We start from the raw sequence: 18,892 nt of genomic DNA on the forward strand, positions 1-18,892 counted from the left end.
CAATGAGTTACTAAGCAGAGCGAAAAGGGTTCCATGAGATGGAAAATGCAAAGTACTAGTCCCGCACGAAAAGGAGAATCTTGTGTTAGAATAGAAGTAGAAGGGATGTTGATTATTCAAGAATCGAAGTCGATTTGCTTTATAAAAAGATGATATTGATGAACTTCTATGAAATGCTTTCACGGGATTAAGCCAATTTTTTGATTGTGGAATATCATTGAGGAATAAGAATCCGCGATAGCAAAGGATTTCCTGCGATTATTTCTAGTATGGAATGTCAATCATACACTTGGTATCTTATTGAATAAAAAGGGTGATATTATTGTCGAATTGGTCCGCTGTGCTCCACCAAATAAACGGATTGAGTTGATAATATCTGAACCTACCCATATGATTGACCAATTCGACTTGTCTCACCTGGCAATTTTGACAATATAAATGGAAGGATATAACTATTTTTAAATTCAACTACAATAGAATTTAAGCCAAACACGTAGAGACAGAAAATTAAACCAAAGGTTTAAGTTCCACGAAAAAACTATCGCACAATATTACTTTTTTTACATCTTACAATTTCAAAGAGTAGAAGCAATTTATTAAACAATTGCAACTGAAGTCGCAATTCCTGCAAAGCGAGTTCTATTCAGATAGTATCTCTTTGAAGTTTCACACGCTTTTAGTTCCAACATTGACAGTAGCCTTGAGGATAGCCCTGTAAAGTCGGCTGTTCTCTCGGGATTGCGCCATTTGTCTTGAAAAATTATCCGTTTTCCTTTAATTTTACAGCAAGCAATCACATAGATATGGCAGTAGTGCCCCCAACTACTACTGTGTGCTTCATTGGACTCGAATTTCCACCTTTACTCGGTACTTGATTATGTGCAGTTGTTATGATTCAAGGGCAACTTTTAAATTCTTTGTTTTTGTAGTTGATGAAAGATAAATCTTGGTTGCTGTTTTGGGGGCGTTTTAGTTTTGATGGATGGAAATCATTCTTTTGTTAATTTCTGATTTCTAGTGTTTGCTCTTTCGAAGATGGAACAATGTAAAGCTTGGAGAAAGGAGGTTTAGTTCATTGAATTTTGTGGGATTGCGGCAGAGGTATTTTTCCTGCAACTTTTTCTCGCTGGTTTCAGTTTCAGCTAAAAAGATTAGTGCATGTATATTCTAGGTATGGAATGTGATAATGTAAGTTTATGCTTCTTTACTGGCATATTCCCGTTTAAAGAAAGTAACAAGCACTGCACAGAGTCAAGAATTACAAAGGCCAGGGAACAGATTCGAAGTAGTCAGTTTAAAATCCATTCTTATGTAGAAATTAACTGGTTGTGTAGAAATTATCAAGACTGGTTTATTTTCCAAACTGGGATCTTCAGATGCTACTATTTGATCTATTGGGGTTCTAATTTTCCTCATGCTTGGATTTAATAAACAGGAGAAATTTGATGTGTGCAGTCGGTAAGGATGCTGAGAAATCATTCAAGCAGATGGTGGAAGTAGATAGACTCATCGATATGCTGAGGGATACAGATGATAAGGAAGTAAGCCTTCTAATCTTTGTTGATTATTATGTCACATTGACTCCATAGGAAAATATGCAATGGTCAGGAGGAAAGATTTGGAGTCACTACAAGAAATTCCACGTTCATCCACACTCAAAAGACAACGGTTTTATCAGAAACCGTTGTCTTTTTCCTTTTAACAACGGTTTTAACGAAAATCGTTGTCTTTGTGAATTTTTTCCTTGTCAAAGACAACAGTTTTTTTAAAAACCATTGTCTTTTATAGGTCAACAACGGTTTGCTAAAAGCGTTGTCTATGGGCGTGCTTTTTGGTTGCTAATACAACGGTTTTAACAAAAACCGTTGTCTTTTATGGGTTGCGACAACGGTTTTTATACTGTTGTCTATGATCGGGTTTTTTTAGTAGCTACGACAACGGTTAATACCGTTGTCTATGAGCGCGTTTTTATGTAGCTAAGACAACGGTTTTTTTTTTAGCAGCTACGACAACGGTTTATAAAATCATTGTCTATGTACTTTTTTAGGGCCTAAGACAACGGTTTAAAAAAAACCGTTGTCGTATTACTAAAAAAATAGCTTTTAAAGCAACACTCTAAATCCTTTAACAACAGTGTTTAAAAAACTGTTGTTAAAAAAACCAATATCCCAACTTATCCCTACACACTTCTCGCATAACACACAGTGTACACCTAATAGAAATCGCGACACACACACACATACCAAACCCTCTCCCGTCGCCCTCCTTTTTCCCAGCCGAATCAAAGCCAGCCGCCCGTCCGTTCGCCGAGGGCCAGCGAAGGTAGCCCAGGTCCGGTCGACCTTGATTGCAACGGTAATCGGGAGTTTTGAGCAAGGCAAGGTCGTGAATCTTACTCCTATTCTGCGCGCGATTTGTCATCCGTTTGGGTAAGAATTTCACTCGATTATTTGGGTAATTTGAGGTTGTTTGAGATGTATTATAGTAGTTTTAAGTATTGTGGTTGTGTGTAGTTTTCATTGGACTCTCACTGTCATCGAGCCTTATAAGGAGATTGTTTATTTGGTGGATTCTCTAAGTCATCGCATTCGCGATGAGGATTGGAAATATGTTGTGGAAATGTGAGTTCATATTCCATTTTAATGATGCATTTCATTTAATGAAAAAACACTCATATATCAACTATGTTCAATGTTAATGAAGGGCGTTGAGATTGTTTAACTCAACTAAGGGAAGGAAAGGAAAAAAGCGTGTATAATAGGAAGTCATAAAGGTATGTGTATTTCTCATTCGAGCTAATTTTTTAATGTGTATATTTGTCATTCACAATTTGACATTTTTTAACATAGGCTCCTAGGCAACCGGATGAGAAACAATGTGGTTATTACGTGATGAGATTCATGACGCAGATTACTGAAGAAGTTGCAACTCTTGAGGGGGATTCACTTCGATCGATAGTAATATTATCTTGCTTATCTAAAATAATTACAAGTTATCTAGCTACTTATCATTTTGACGTAGGTCTTGTAAAACCATTGTTAAAGGCCCTGTGGTTAAAGAGTGTGCTCAAAGACAACGGTGAAAAACCGTTGTCGTAGACGTCTAAAGACGACGGTGAAAAACCGTTGTCGTAGGTCTTGTAAAACCGTTGTTAAAGGCCCCGTTGTTAAAGAGTGCGCTTGAAGACAACGGTGAAAAACCGTTGTCGTAGACGTCTAAAGACGATGGGGAAAAACCGTTGTCGTAGCACTGAAAAACCGTTGTAAAAGGTCCTATGGTTAAATGGTTCGCTCAAAGACAACAAGTGAAAAACCGTTGTCGTAGATGTATAAAGACAACGGTGATAAACCGTTGTCGTAGCTCTTAAAAACCGTTGTCTTATAGCAACGACAACGATAACCGTTGTCTTTTATCGCATTCGACAACAGTTAGTCAATGTTTTTAAACCGATGTCTTTCGCTGCAATATACAACAGTTTTACAACATTGTAAATCTGTTGTCTTTGGATTTGATTTACATCATTTTAAAATTGTTGTCTTATATATATAATCATTTTACCAAACCGTTGTATATTATATTTAAACCATAAATTGTTTAATTAATTAAAAAAAATTGGGCGTGAAATATATATCAATTAACCCTTATATAAAATCAATTCAAACATCAACATACTTGATCAAGAACTACATGCATGAATTACAACAGAAATATGTCATTCATAGACTTGTAATCTACCAAACCAACAAATAAAAAAATTATGTAACCATATTCCAAAAACTTTTAGTCAAGTTCACAAAAATAAAAATATCCTACAACCAAGACTTGCACATATCAACTCCAAAATATCTTCTGTAGCTTGTTGTAATAAATTTCTCTGCTGGTGCATCTTCCAAAACATCATTACAGTGCCTGTGAAAATAAAAACCACATAATGTTACTTAATCATTGTTAATTTTCAACACATACTCAACTTAGCATTAAAACCATTAACATATAGAACAAGTAATGTAACAAAAAGCAAAAAATCTTGTTAGAAGACAATAAGCCATGAATTGAGAACAATATGCAATAAATAAGTTTGTAAAAAAATCACTACAACTACTTAACTGTTATGAAGATCCAAAACAGTACTAATGACAATTAATTATCAAAAATAATGGTTGGATTAAAATCTGCAACAAAAAATGACTTAAAATACTTTAAAACGGATCTCAGGGCCTAGCAAAATTTTGGCATAACCTCCCCGCAAGTAGGACATACCAGAAAATTTAAAAACACACAACAACAATATATATTCGAAATAAATTTAAATACGACCATACACCACACCTATCACCTATACAGCCAAACCATATGTCACACCTATCATCTATACAACCATCAAGTACAACACAAACAAATACTCGGGGCATCTCCCAGGAGAATAAACTCTGATAAAAGACTGACAAGACTCTATTACATATATAAACAGATTAACAGGGGACTCCAACAGTGACAACCAAGACCATCCCCAAAACATCCCATAAACACCTTAAAACAACACCGAAACAGCCCCAAAACAGCACTTGAAAGCAACATGAAAACAGCACCACAAAACAGCCCATAAACCTCTTAACACCATTTAAAGAAGCCCGAAAACAGCTCCCATGACAGCCCAGAATTCAGACCCCAAAACCGTCCCCAAAACAGCCTCCAAAATAGCCCAACTGCTCCAAAATTACCACAAAAGAGCCTCCAAAATATTCTCAAAACCGCTCCAAAATCATCTCCAAGTTCACTTCCAAACAGCACAATACACAATATATGTTCATATATAACATTGATACAATGAATCTCAAACCATTCCATGAATCAACCAAAAAAATCAGATTTTTAGCAGCATTTCAACATAAATATTATTACTTTCAAATGCAATTCCTCTTCTCCACATCTTCAATCCCACCTCAAGTTCCAACTTATCTTTTTTTCCAATACATTCGAAGCCCAAAAACCAGTAAAAGAAAAGAAAAAATAATAAAAATGGCAGCTGTTAGCTGTTACCTTTGTAGAAGTCAAAATAATTACCACATTCTTTCAACATATCCCGAAAGCAATGAAGAGATCCACATGTCATTAACCAACAAACGTGCAACAAAAATAATCACATGTCAATCCAGTATCATTTGTATTCTTGATCCACAAACTGAAAGGAAAAATGCAAGAAACCAAAATAATATCACTTTTGAAATACACAGAAAAGATGTTACAAAAATCTTAAAGTAAACAAGAATTTCACCCATGTTAGAAGCTAAATAATGTGCAAAATTACTATTTCTGAAACAGCCCGTAAACATGTTAAAAAGTACAACAATAATGTCCAAATCCGTTCAATTTGAGCTGTATTTTTTCAAATAAGATGAACTCATGTCCTAACTATACATAAATATTATCTTGTATGCACTCGGCCAGCTCGGTGCGCACCTCATCAATTTCTTCCATAAAATACTCCGTTTTTGTGAACTATGAACACACACAAAAAGTATATTAGTAAAAAAACACAACTTAATGAATTTTCAAAATGATAAGTAGCTAGATAACTTGTAATTATTTTAGATAAGCAAGATAATATTACTATCGATCGAAGTGAATACCCCTCAAGAGTTGCAACTTCTTCAGTAATCCGCCTCATGAATCTCATCACGTAATAACCACATTGTTTCTCATCCGGTTGCCTAGGAGCCTATGTTAAAAAATGTCAAATTGTTAATGACAAATATACACATTAAAAAATTAGCTCGAATGAGAAATACACATACATTTATGACTTTCCATTATACACGCTTTCTTCCTTTCCTTCCCTTAGTTGAGTTAAACAATCTCAACGCCCTTCATTAACATTGAACATAGTTGATATATGAGTGTTTTTTCATCAAATGAAATGCATCATTAAAATGGAATATGAACTCACATTTCCACAGCATATTTCCAATCCTCATCGCGAATGCGATGACTTAGGGAATCCACCAAATAAACAATCTCCTTATAAAGCTCGATGACAGTGAGAGTTCAATGAAAACTACACACTACCACAATATTTAAAAATACTATAATACATCTCAAACAACCTCAAATGACCCAAATAATCGAGTGAAATTCTTACCCAATCGGATGACAAATCGCGCGCAGAATAGGACTAAGATTCACGACCTTGCCTTGTTCAAAACTCCTGATTACCGTTGCAATCAAGGTCGACCAGACCTGGGCTACCTTCGCCGGCCCTCGGCGAAAGGACGGGCGGCGGCTTTGATTTGGCTGGGAAAAAGGAGGGCGACGGGAGAGGGTTTGGTATGTGTGTGTGTGTCGCGATTTCTATTAGGTGTACACTGTGTGTTATGCGAGAAGTGTGTGGGGATAAGTTGGGATATTGATTTTTTTTAAAACAGTTTTTTAAACACTGTTGTTAAAAGATTTAGAGTGTTGCTTTGAAAGCTATTTTTTTTAGTAATACGACAATGATTTTTTTTAAACCGTTGTCTTAGATCCTAAAAATATATATAGACAACGATTTTATAAACCATTGTCGTAGCTACTAAAAAATCCGTTGTCTTTCACTGACGTTAATAGACAACCCGTTGTCTTAGCTACATAAAAACGCGCTCATAGACTACGGTATTAATAACCGTTGTCGTAGCTACTAAAAAAACCCGCTCATAGACAATGGTATAAAAACCGATGTCGTAACCTATAAAAGGCAACGGTTTTAACAAAAATCGTTGTCTTAGCTAAATAAAAAACCAGCACAGAGACAACGGTTTTGAAAACAGTTGTCTGAGCAACCAAAAAGCACGCCCATAGACAACGGTTTGCTAAAACCGTTGTTGTTGACCCATAAAAAACAACGGTTTTTGTTGTCTTAGCTAAATAAAAAACCAGCACAAAGACAACGGTTTTGAAAACCGTTGTCTGAGCAACCAAAAAGCACGCCCATAGACAACGGTTTGCTAAAACCGTTGTTGTTGACCCATAAAAGACAACGGTTTTTAAAAACTGTTCTTTGACAAAGAAAAAAATTCACAAAGACAACGGTTTTCGTTAAAACCGTTGTTAAAAGGAAAAAGGCAACGGTTTCTGATAAAACCGCTGTCTTTTGATTGTGGTTGAATCTGGAATTTCTTGTAGTGATTGTGCAGAATGATTTTCTTTGTTGACATGACTGAAAACAATAAAATATTATTCGGGCATCTCACATTTTATGTAAAGGAACTAAACATATAACATCATTCTTAAAGCTTGAAAACAAGAAATTATTTGTAAGTTGTGACTGCATCTGTTATTTTAGTTTCTGGAAATTATATTTTTCCTACGTTGCAGAAGTCAATTAGCTTATGTAATATGTGATCATTATCCTTTCATAATCAAGTCTGTGAAAAATCTTCGTAATTATTTTTTTATTTCTTATAACCTAAATCTATACTATCAAACACACCCTAATAATATTTTCTACCCATTCAGTAGAAGATAAACTGTGTTATTTCATCTAAACACTGCGATAATCTGATTCAGTTTTTTTAATATATGGAAGCAGCTTCGGAAAGTTGTCGCAGAGAATATTTTTGCTTTCAATGAGGGTTTTTGGATAAGACTTGCAGCTAGAACAGAAACGTGCAAATCCGAAGACGATAAAGCATGGTTTTAGACTTGGTCCAGTTTTTTTCATGTATAATTCTTAATCTACTGTGTGTTTCTTAATCAAAATTTCCTTTTGTTGTTCATTCCACAGAAAGATTATGAAGAATTGGCTGAAATATTGATGGGTATTGTGGATCGTCTCATCCACAAGACAAATGTATTACTTATCCACCACTCCAATTTCTGCATCAACATTCTTCTGTATTATCATAAGAGGGATTATTTTTTCTTAGGAAAACATCGAATCAGCTACTGATGTGCTGAAGGCGATTTTGAAACCTGTAGCCGAGAAAGATGAAGAAATTCCTTGGCCTCCTAGAGACCCTAATGCTCTTATTCTCATGCAGAAAGTACGTTTTCCATGTCTGAACTTAATTTGAAAATATCACACTTTTTACATTATAAAAGATGTTAGCAAAATTGATGCCTTTTATTTAGCTTTGGTTGGTGCTACTCCTCCATTACTTCAGCATTCGAACTTATTCTAACATGTATGCCAGATGATATTTTTATAATCAATTAATTGCCACATTTTAAGGGGTATTCCTCGCAGGCCAAATAATTTGGTTTCATCCAAAAAATTCACCAGAGTGATTTTATTTTGTTGTTGGGGGAACTAATTCTTTCGAACGATTTACCTTCTGTATAACTTGCTGGGTATTTTTAGGAATTAAACCAAAGAGAACAAGAAGGTCAGCTTGATGAGGGATTCCTCTCGGAAGTTAATGCACAGCTGCGGCAAGTAAGATATTTGTCGTCGTTTGTATATCACAATTTCACGATATCTTAAGATTCTATGGTGTCCGGGTTTTCCATCTCCCTGTTTTGACTGTCACATTTCCATTTCAATTTTATTGAGTTGAGTGCATTTTTCACTACGCATGCATAAAATATGAGATTGCAATTATATATATATATTTCACTGGTTGGTTTGTGTTTTTTTATATGAAGCATATATGAATTTGGCACTGATCAAGTGACTGTTGTGATATGCAGGCAAAAGAAGATGGTGATAAGCCGGGGCTCGAGGCTATGCTGCAAAAGGTCTATCAACTTTATGCATCTAGAGTTCTCTCCAAGCGTAGTTACGCCAAAAAAGGTGTATTTAATACACAAACAGCATCAAGTTTGTGTTAATCGTTGGAACCATTTGATTAATCTGGTGAATCATTTAATTCTTCATGATATATGTAAATAAATTTGAGTACTACAAATGCTAATCCTTTCAGCATTTCGCTGTCTTTATCGGGCATCTATTTTCTAATCATGCGCTACAATTGTTTTATCTAGCTCTACTCTCACTGGTTTCAATGGTTTTGCATGAACAGTGCCACCTGAAATCTATTTTTGGAGAGGTTGACGGATCCTTCGTTATTATTTTTGGGCAGGAAACGAGGTATTGAAAGCCGAAGAGTTTCTCGAAACCTTAATTCAAGGTACTTTCTCATGTCCAAATTTTTCTTTAATTTTCTTCAGCAACGGACTAGAAATCAGCCTATCTGATCTGCTATAGTTTCCGGTTCTTTATGATATCTATATTTACACCGATCTGTTACATGGAATAGCTTCTGAGGCAGAATGGAATGCAATATTGATTGATGGGTTGAAGATTGGCAAAGGTGATATTTCGCATGAAGAATTAGACGGTGTTATCAAAAAACGTATCGAGCGGACTTTGATTAGAACAGTAAGCTTTCTCATGTAATACTTTTGCTTTTTCTCAGTTAAAAAGAACACGGCTGGTAAGTTATAACAATAACCTACAAAAAAATCGTCCCTCAACCTTGTTTCAGGAGGGTGGATCGTATCGGCAACGTGTACTTATCGAGTATCTGAAAGGGATCCAAGCACGAGCAGAGGATGTTGTCCGTGTGCTCCAAGGTAAAACACGATAGATTTCTCGGCTGAGGTTCAAAGTTGCCTCAAAATCTGAGTATATAACGAATTTGGAAGGAATGCGACTTTAGCGAGCTGATCATGGACTTCGGCAAATCTCTTAATTCTTTTATATTATAATTGTTTATTTTTACTAGAAATATATTACAAATGTTTTATTTCATGTGAATTGTTTGATTTAATTAAAAACACTACACTCATTTAATTACATGAAACTATATAAATGAAATTATCATGTGTGACGGCCTCACGAATATGTAAGACTTGACAATTTGTTTATATCTATATTGAAAAGTAACACTTCGATATAAAAAACATTATTTTTTATTCAAATAAGCTTATATTACATAATATATTTTTGACATCAAAAATAATATTTTTCAATACAAAATATTTCTTCGTAACATGACTGACAACAGATTATGTTTTTATATTGAAAAATAATATTTTGATATTTTTCGTATAAATCAGTATATATTACACAATATTTTCATAATATAACTAATAAAAAATTGATAATTTTTAAATGTTAAAAATATTGAAATATTTTTTCTCAAATCAGCATTATATTACTCAATATTTTTTATAATATAACTAACAAAAAATGATATTTTTTATGGGACGGGTCGGAGACACGTCTCACAAATTTGGCATGGCGTTAAATTGAATTTTTTTTTTAATGTAAATGAAATTCCATTATGGGTAAAGATGTCAACAGAGGATGATTGGCCTTGGGCTTTCCCTAAATAAAATGTTCTTTTTTTTTGTCAAAATAATGAACATTAATATGCTGATATATTTTAATAATTAAAGGGTATTTTTTTATTTAAATTTTCTTACTATATTTTGATAGATGCTTTAAAAACACTATATTTTGATATTAAAAGAAAAAAAAAGACAAAGTATTATATTTTTATTTAAAAAAAAACAGGTAACTATGTATTTTATCGCTATTCAAATTTTGAATCAAATTAAGTCTCATATTAGCGACGAAATTTATGAATCTGCCACTAATTACGACAAATTGACATATTAAATAGTTAACTACCGAGGGAACTTGTAGTTCCCCTCTAATTTCAGTATACTAGTTTATTAAATAATTTCTCGCTAATTTGAGATGGATGAAAAATATTGCATTGCTAAACAAAGCAAATCTTGGTGGTGTTACCCGTTCATTGAACTTTAATAGGTGCAAGAAAATTCAATCTTAGTCGTTAAACCGATAATACCTAACGAAATTAATAAAACCTTTAAGTTGCAATCCGAATAATACGTGTTTCGTACATGCATAATATATACATGGAATGAATGGTTGGAACTTCTTCAAGAAATGTGAAGTTACCAGAGTTCCGGATTCTGATTTTCAGCTAAGTAGCTAATTATTTTATTTTTAATGGGTTTTTCCCTTTTATTAATGTTTTCTTATTAATATTTTTGGTTAATTGTTGGATAAATGAAAAAATGAAAAGTGGTGAATGAAAAAAAGGGAGTGAGAGTTGTGCCACATTGAAATATTAGACAAACTCTGTCTCCCTTATAAGCTCCAAGCTGTGTTTTGGTGAAACACACACGCGTGCGGCCGGCCGGTTTCGAATTGAAGTCGTTGTATCTTAGGGACGATTGCCTGCAACGTATGATTGATGTTTATGAACTGAAGAAAAAAAAAAGGTAGCGGCCCATAATTGTAGTCATGCCAAATGTTAGGTACAAATTACTAAAAGGAGAAGGTGGACATTGGAGTGTTATGCTCTGAATGGATTTCATGATATATCTGGTTGAGCAAGTAGTACTCTTGAGTCTCGAATGATCCTCAAAATAAATGGGGCTAGAAATGTGGTTTCGAATACTATAGTTTTGTGGAGACAGGACTATTGGATCCCAAAATAAACAAAACGATCTTATGTTAATTCATCGATGAAAGGATTCTTTATTTAATTTTTCGATTTTATGAATATGAAAATATTTAATATATATATATATATATATATATATATATATATATATATAGAGTTTTGCATTCATGTATTAACAAGAATTGTTTTTAATTTGGTATTTATCCTTAATTAAAAGAGTTTTATTGCTAATGAAATTCTTGTTTCCATATATTGTAGGACTCTTTTGTGGAATGAACTCTAGGTTAAATAAATGGTATAAAACAAGACAGTAACAATGTGTTTGGCAACCAGGATTTGGGAGGATTTCATGGGATTTGTATTTCAAAATTCTATTTTTACTGTTTGGCAAAGTGATTCAAAAAAAAAAAATTCGGATTTGTTTAAAATTTTATGGGATTTCATGGGATTTCAATGAGTATATCCAAATCTCATCAAATTTGATAAGATTTGGTGGGATTTGGATTTTAAAAACATACAATTACTTTTTATCCAACACATCATTCTCATCAGTCAACTTTCTCCACCAAAAATTTCTAAATGATTAAACTTTTTTTCCTTTTAACTTTTTTTAGAAGTTGAAAGATTTCGTTTAAATTTTATAAGTTTCGTATGTTATTTACTGATTAATATAATAGAAATTATAGTAATTATCAAAGCCTCTTTTTATATTTAATAATTAATTTCATGTTAAAGTTTGAAGTTGTTTGATGATTTTTTAATTATTATTTTATGTGCACTATGATTAATAAATAATAATTAATTTTTGAATTTACAAACACAACTAATAGAGAAGAATTATTAATTTCTAAACTTCTTTGGGTTATTTATGTTTATATGATTTCTAAAGGTAGCTTAGTAAAATTTTAAAATTCCAAATTCGAATCTTTTTTTCTCCAAACAAGAAATGGATTTGTAAATACTATTTTTAAATTTTAAACCAAACACCAAATGAAATTTCAAATACTTGAATTTCCAAATCCAATTCCAAATCCCATGAAATCCTCACAAATCCTGGTTGCCAAACAGACTGTAAGGTGCGACAGCGGCGGTGGTTTTCTTAGAGAGAAAATAAAACGCAGAGCTGAACATATTTGATTAGAAGAATTTGCGTGATTGATTCATCGGTTTGCTTTTGTTGCTGATCCGTGTTGAAGACACTTGAAGAACAACAATCGTGTGCACTGTTGGTTAAAGAGTTTTAGGTGGTTTCTGTTGTAAGCAATACGATATTTGCATCTGTGATTTTATTTAGGTTATTTTAGATGCAATTTATTTACTTTGATTGTCAAGGAATATAGTTTTTAATACGCGTCACTAGTATCGAGTTTTTGTAAACGATTTACAATTTTTCTAATGATTATTTTGTCATGAGGAATTGTAAAAGCTAAGTATAAATACTTGTACATAATTTAATCCGTCTTATTCTCGTCATTAAAGTTTATGTGTGTGATAAATAATACATTATACTGCATGTTATGAAAGGTGTTGACAACACCGACACACAACACCTAAATCCGATCAACACAATTTATTATTTTTGCATTTTTATGTTAAACAACCCTTACAATCGACATCATGACGAGATATAACCTACTACCCAAAAATGCTATCAAATGGGGTCGGAACATTTATAGTTCGAGCAATTCGCGATACACTTATGGGCACATGTATCTAATTTTAACATATTTAAAAATATTTCGTATTTTTTATTTTGTATATTTAATATATGGAGAAAATATTCATTATATATCTAACATTGTGTACTATAGGTATGTAGTCTAGTCATGCATGTGTCTCAAAATAGATATGCAACAAATACATGGGGGAATTTAGTGTTTTCGTGGTTTTAATAATATAATACTGATTCACAATATTTGCTTTTTTTTTTTAAAGGAAGATTCAAAAAAAATTTTAATAATAATGATTGCTCTCTCAAGACGACGACAAAAAAAAAAAAAAAAAAAAAAAGAAGAAACCTAGGGTTTATCAATTTGACTATGGTACTATTTTATCTATTTTTATTGGAAAATACCTATCTATGATACTTGATAAATAAAGTTTACAATACTGTGAACTATTTTTTACAGACAAAAACTTGTGTGAGACGGTCTCACAGATCGTATTTTGTGAGACGGGTATCTTATTTGGGTCATCCATGAAAAAATATTACTTTTTATGCTAAGAATATTACTTTTTATTGCGAATATCGATATGGTTGACCCGTCTCACATATAAAGATTCATGAGACCGTCTCACAAGAGACCTACTTTTTTTTATATGACTCAAGTGATATTGGATACCAAGAGTTCATAGATTCATATGCATGTTGTAAAATCAAGTAAAAATTAAAATATTCTTGTATATTTTCAACATGATGATGAGTTTATGTATGAATTAAAGATTGAAGATTTGGTGGCTTTGTGATTATCTTCGTTCTTGCAACAAAAAATCTAATGATTTGTTTTTTTTTTTTATATGTTTTAAGTTAAGTATCATTGGGTGATTGGGCTTTTCCCTACCAATATTCATAATAAAAAATAATACTTTTAACATAAAAAGTAATAATTTTTCATGGATGACCCAAATAAGAGATCCGTCTCACAAAATACGACCCGTGAGACCGTCTCACGCAAGTTTTTGTCATATAAAAGTTCACTATGTTAAATATTATAATTCTACTTTGAAATTAAATATTTAGACAAATTTATCTCCGTCCCTCTAAAAAAAATTGTCTAGCTCTGCCTGTGGGAACAAATTAAATATAACAATTATGCTACAAACTATAAATGCAGAACCAAAACTAAGTAGCAGCAGCACAAACTTATATTGCAGCATTCATTCATCATAACATGATATGAAACTCAACTGCAGCGGAATGAACATTTCTCTCGGCTAAAAATTTAACAGATGAGTAGACTTCATGGCTATCTCCCCGGTTTTTTTAAAAAAAATTTGACAAAACAAATTCCGTCGCTAATAATTATTTAGCGACTTAATTAGCCATTGTTGATCACGAAATTTTTTTAGCGAGGATCGGAGAGGATAGTTGATGGAGACAATATATCACAAGTATTTCAAAATTTACTTGTAGCCTCTTAAGCACTTTAGATCGTATCCATGACAAAATAGATTAAATTAAGCACATATTAACATGTGGAATTTATTGGATCCAACTGCTAATGTACTTAAACATAGTTATACTGTTAAATCATCCAAAAAAGAACATGATATATACATTGGAAATGAGACAACCTTGAGCAACACAAACAAAAAAATACATATTCAAATCACAAATTATTCTCATAGGAATCAACAAACTCAACATGTCTTAGATATTACTTCTGCCCTTTTGATCTTCAATCTCAATAAATCCCTATAAAATATACTTATTTGAAACAAATATACAAAAATGAACTGTATTTGTACATATACTTGGCTTCCTCAAGATTTTGGGTACTGATCGAAGAACTGTGCAGTAGTAGTGGTGAATGCACAAAAAGGGAGAGGATATGGAGTGGATGAAGTAGCAGTAGCAGTAGCAGTTGTACTCAGGACACAATTTTCTTGCTGCAACAAGCCAATGCCGGGTGAAGTAGAGTTCTCTCCGGTAACATAGTTTCCAGTTCCCTCCAGTTCAGGACCTTGATCATACAGAATGCCCGCGAACACATGGCCTCCAATGCTCACCGATGTCTGGTATGCATACTGATCTATCGCATTGTCCAGTGAACTCACACGAACGCAACGAAACACAGCAGGGAAACTGGCCTCAACAGGAAAATCGCCTTCTTGTAGACCTAAGATTGAACAAATTGCAAAAGAAAGTTGATTTATCATCTGTCATCACGATATCAAGAAATCGTGGAACATTAAGCATGCCTATTTGATGTAATATGCATATATATTAGAATGAAGTTACATCATCTAAAAATTGTATGTGCTAATGCTTAATTTAAGGCTATCTTTAAATTGAAAGATTTTGCTGTGAACTAAATCCAACTTGGATTATTCATAATTTCAAGAAATGATTTTAACATACATTCTTATAAATTTTATCATACATATACATAGATCAATTATTTTGATTTTATAAAAACCCTTTGTGTTTTTTAAAAACATGTGTTAATTAGATGTGCAACTCTAGTGTATTTTTTTTTATTATTTATAAAACATTGTATCATATAAACAAATAATTCTAGCTAGCCAATATTTAAACTTAGAAAATCATATATCAAAACTTAAATAACTAAGCATCTCGTTTAAAAATCATGGGCTGCAGTATTAAGCATATGGATTGAAAAAATATGTGAATATATATAGCTCTTGAAGTTTCAAGATATCTTTGAAAACACAAGAAAATTTTGCTTAGATTATATTTAAAGAATTCAAAATATAGAGATTTTAAAATTTAAAAGTTGGTTGTTATGTTCTTCACCACTTTTGAAACACCAGCGTAGGGTTATTAAGTGAAAGTTGTGGCTAGGGTTTGTGGGTTTACTATATGCACACTGCAGAAAGATTCATAAACATCAACCACACGCCAATTCCTCGATCAAGAACCAATTATTACACCGTATAGTACGTGAACGTGCGGGATCTGCGAGATCTTAAGGCAAAAAGTAGCGAGAAAGAAAACAGTACTATACCTAATGATGGTGGCCCTTGATTAGTGGCTCTGTATCTTTTAGGGTTTGGTTGATGGTCTTCTTGTTGATGAGCAGTTGGCGAATGAATATGTTGTTCCTGCTGCAGCGTTATTAGATGGTGCCTCGGGTACCTTAGAGAAACAGGAACCCATGTACTGTTAACGTGGGTTTGGCAAGCAAATCCCCGGCTTTTGCAGCAAGTTCTGCACCTCAAGTGTTGGCAATCTTTCTTTGCTTGATTCCCGCAGTCTTGGCACCTTTTGGTTGCTAGAGAAGCGCCACTATCAGCTACCCTTTCTTCTCTTCTCATCATCGCAATGAATGAAAAATATCTAGGAAAACTTGGTATGAATGTCCTATTTTCAAGAAATGGTTGCGTTGCTTCTAGCTAGCTGGCTCTTCTCGCTTTTATTACGATCGTCGTCGCGTACTAGAAGAAACAAGGAATTGGTTCCCGGAGGTGGGTTACTTGAGATCTAGCTCATGGCGAAATCGAGGATTCAAATCATACCTAGAGTGTGTGTGGTAACGTGAGAAGAAAAACGAATTTTCGGATTTACGGATCGAAAAAGAAAGGGAAAGGCTTCCCGGCCAACAACCGAACAAGCATTTTCCCGAGCTCGAATCGTGAGTTTGGAAGAGAAAAAAATGTAAGTTACAAACCAATGAACAAAAGGGCTTCTTCTCTCTAATCAAACAACAGATCTTTTCAACCTCTAAAAACACATTCTTCTTCAAGAATTAGGTGTTCTTTCTCCACGATTTTATGTCCCTTACTACAAGAACGTAGAATCCGAGCTCAAATCGTGAGTTTAGAACAAAAAATAAACAAATGAACAAAAGGGCTTTCCTCTAATCAAACAAACAATCTTCTAAAGCTATTAAAAAAACACATGCATTGATCCTCTTCAAGAACAGGCTACTCTTCTTCCAAGGGTTTTCTGATTAGGTTTCCACTACTCATGTTTGTTCAACTTTACCACCTTTCTCGCTGAGCTTCATTTCGTAGAATGGCTCACTGCTCAAAATGTACAGTTTTTATTTTGCGCCACACTAATTGGAATTACATGTTTAGGACATGGAACTCTTTCTTAGTAGCTTTTCCGTGCCCGTACACCGACTCACAGTGTTTTGTGGGGTTTCCAACATTTTACAAGACACACCAAACATTAGATCCAAATCAGATAAAGCAATGTCTCAACGGTACATAAAATATTATTAAAAGAAATAAATTACACTTTATTAGCATTAAATATTTAATTTTATTGATAAGTAAATTGCATCAAAATTAACAAAGTCATGTCACGTCAAACGACATTTAAAATTACATGGAATTTGCTATATTAGTTTGGTCATTATTAAAACAATTGATCAAGAAATGTTTATATCAATCGACTAAGTTAACAATATCATTGTTTTTAGTTTTTGTTATGTAATATATGTATGCAATCAGATCATCTATACAGGTGTAAAAAAAGACAAAAATTTGTGTAAGACGGTCTCACGGATCGTATTTTGTGAGACAGATCTCTTATTTAGGTCATCCACGAAAAAGTATTACTTTTTATGCTAAGGGTATTACTTTTTATTGTGAATATCGGTAGGATTGACCATCTTACAGATAAAGATTCTTGAGACCGTCTCACACTTAATCACTGGTGTTGTAGCTTATAGGGGTATCAATGGAAGCCTCGTGCAACAACAGTGTTGTGCTACTGTTTGCTTTCACATCACCTACTTTATGAATAGAAGGAAGAAATAATAATATGATTCTGAATTATAAAATAATTATTATTACCTATTTTTATTATCTGTAAAGTGTTCTTGAATTGAATTTCGAAAGCTATTATTTGCACTTATAACCTTATTCGCGGAGATTTAATGCTATTCTGATTTTTATTTAGCAATTTGCCCAACATATCGAATAAAAAATAGAATATCATTTTTACCCATGCATCAGTCTAAGAATGTTCAGAAATTGAATCAAACTAAAATAAATCGAATGGTTTGGATCGGTTTTTAGGTAATTACGATTTAAATTGATTTTAGAATCTACCAGATAGTAATAATTGGTTTGATTCAAATTTTGGATAAAATAAATCAAATCAAACCGATCAAAACAGACTACATTAATATAAAAAAAAAATCATTTAATTAGATTCGTTAATTTAGTGTGATTTTTTTAATGAAAGTATATTTTATTTGATTTTTTTGTTTCAATTATATTATTAGTGAGTTTTGTAACCATACAATACATTGAAAATTTATTTATTATAGATTTTAGTCCAAATAAACATAACTATAAAAATCTAGGTTTTTTATTTGAAAAATTATGTAATTTTCATAAGAGTAGGTCTTTCATAAGACGATCTCACGGATCTTTATTCGTGAGACGGATTAATCGTGTCCATATTTACAATAAAATTTAATATATTTGACATAAAATATAATATTTTTTCGTGGATGACCCATATAGAATATCTGTTTCACAAAATTGACATGTGAGACAGTCTCACAGGAATTTTTGTGTTTTCATAAATATTATAATATATGATTGTTTACTTATAAACATTTTAGTCTCGCTAAACGTCCACTTTATCGTATCCGAAAGGCGACCATTAATAAATGTTCGCTCAATTTCTGTAAAACTAGTGCACCGACACACGCGTTGCGTGCTTGTATAATATTTTTTATAATTTATTTGATTTATATTTAAATGAGGATCAAAATATAATTATGAAAAACAGTGAGAGACTACACTGTAATTTTGATATATAAATTAAAAAA

At 32.8% G+C, this 18,892-nt stretch overlaps 2 protein-coding genes and 2 long non-coding RNA genes across 8 annotated transcripts; 2 read left to right on the plus strand and 2 right to left on the minus strand.

The window, feature by feature from the left end:
* The first annotated feature begins 640 nt into the window (after positions 1 to 640).
* On the plus strand, positions 641 to 9,727 carry LOC142554114 (uncharacterized). 5 transcript variants are annotated; one of them, XM_075664759.1, is made up of 11 exons: positions 641 to 867; positions 1,019 to 1,101; positions 1,436 to 1,541; positions 7,565 to 7,668; positions 7,760 to 7,825; positions 7,902 to 8,018; positions 8,336 to 8,410; positions 8,665 to 8,767; positions 9,057 to 9,104; positions 9,234 to 9,355; positions 9,462 to 9,727. In XM_075664759.1, exons 4-11 carry the CDS (start codon positions 7,666 to 7,668, stop codon positions 9,561 to 9,563), a joined length of 636 nt encoding a protein of 211 aa, XP_075520874.1. In that variant the 5' UTR covers positions 641 to 867; positions 1,019 to 1,101; positions 1,436 to 1,541; positions 7,565 to 7,665; the 3' UTR covers positions 9,564 to 9,727. The 5 variants fall into 5 exon arrangements, with proteins under 5 accessions (XP_075520874.1, XP_075520872.1, XP_075520873.1 ...); XM_075664757.1 differs by having other exon boundaries at positions 1,456 to 1,541; positions 7,565 to 7,663; XM_075664758.1 differs by having other exon boundaries at positions 1,036 to 1,101; positions 1,456 to 1,541; positions 7,565 to 7,663.
* On the plus strand, positions 2,106 to 3,009 carry LOC142554113 (uncharacterized). Its single transcript, XR_012822091.1, has 3 exons — positions 2,106 to 2,621; positions 2,704 to 2,773; positions 2,850 to 3,009. It is a non-coding gene; the product is annotated as an uncharacterized LOC142554113 (long non-coding RNA).
* On the minus strand, positions 3,019 to 6,060 carry LOC142554112 (uncharacterized). The gene is made up of 3 exons (XR_012822090.1): positions 5,948 to 6,060; positions 5,796 to 5,865; positions 3,019 to 5,719 (listed from the first exon to the last, which is right to left on the minus strand). It is a non-coding gene; the product is annotated as an uncharacterized LOC142554112 (long non-coding RNA).
* Positions 9,728 to 14,460: 4,733 nt separating the features above from the next.
* On the minus strand, positions 14,461 to 17,016 carry LOC142552543 (protein SHI RELATED SEQUENCE 3). The gene is made up of 2 exons (XM_075662227.1): positions 16,106 to 17,016; positions 14,461 to 15,256 (listed from the first exon to the last, which is right to left on the minus strand). Exons 1-2 carry the CDS (start codon positions 16,416 to 16,418, stop codon positions 14,901 to 14,903), a joined length of 669 nt encoding a protein of 222 aa, XP_075518342.1. The 5' UTR covers positions 16,419 to 17,016; the 3' UTR covers positions 14,461 to 14,900.
* Positions 17,017 to 18,892: the final 1,876 nt, after the last annotated feature.

The sequence above is a fragment of the Primulina tabacum genome, chromosome 8 (genome assembly GCF_025594145.1).
Source record: "Primulina tabacum isolate GXHZ01 chromosome 8, ASM2559414v2, whole genome shotgun sequence".
NCBI lineage: Eukaryota > Viridiplantae > Streptophyta > Magnoliopsida > Lamiales > Gesneriaceae > Primulina > Primulina tabacum.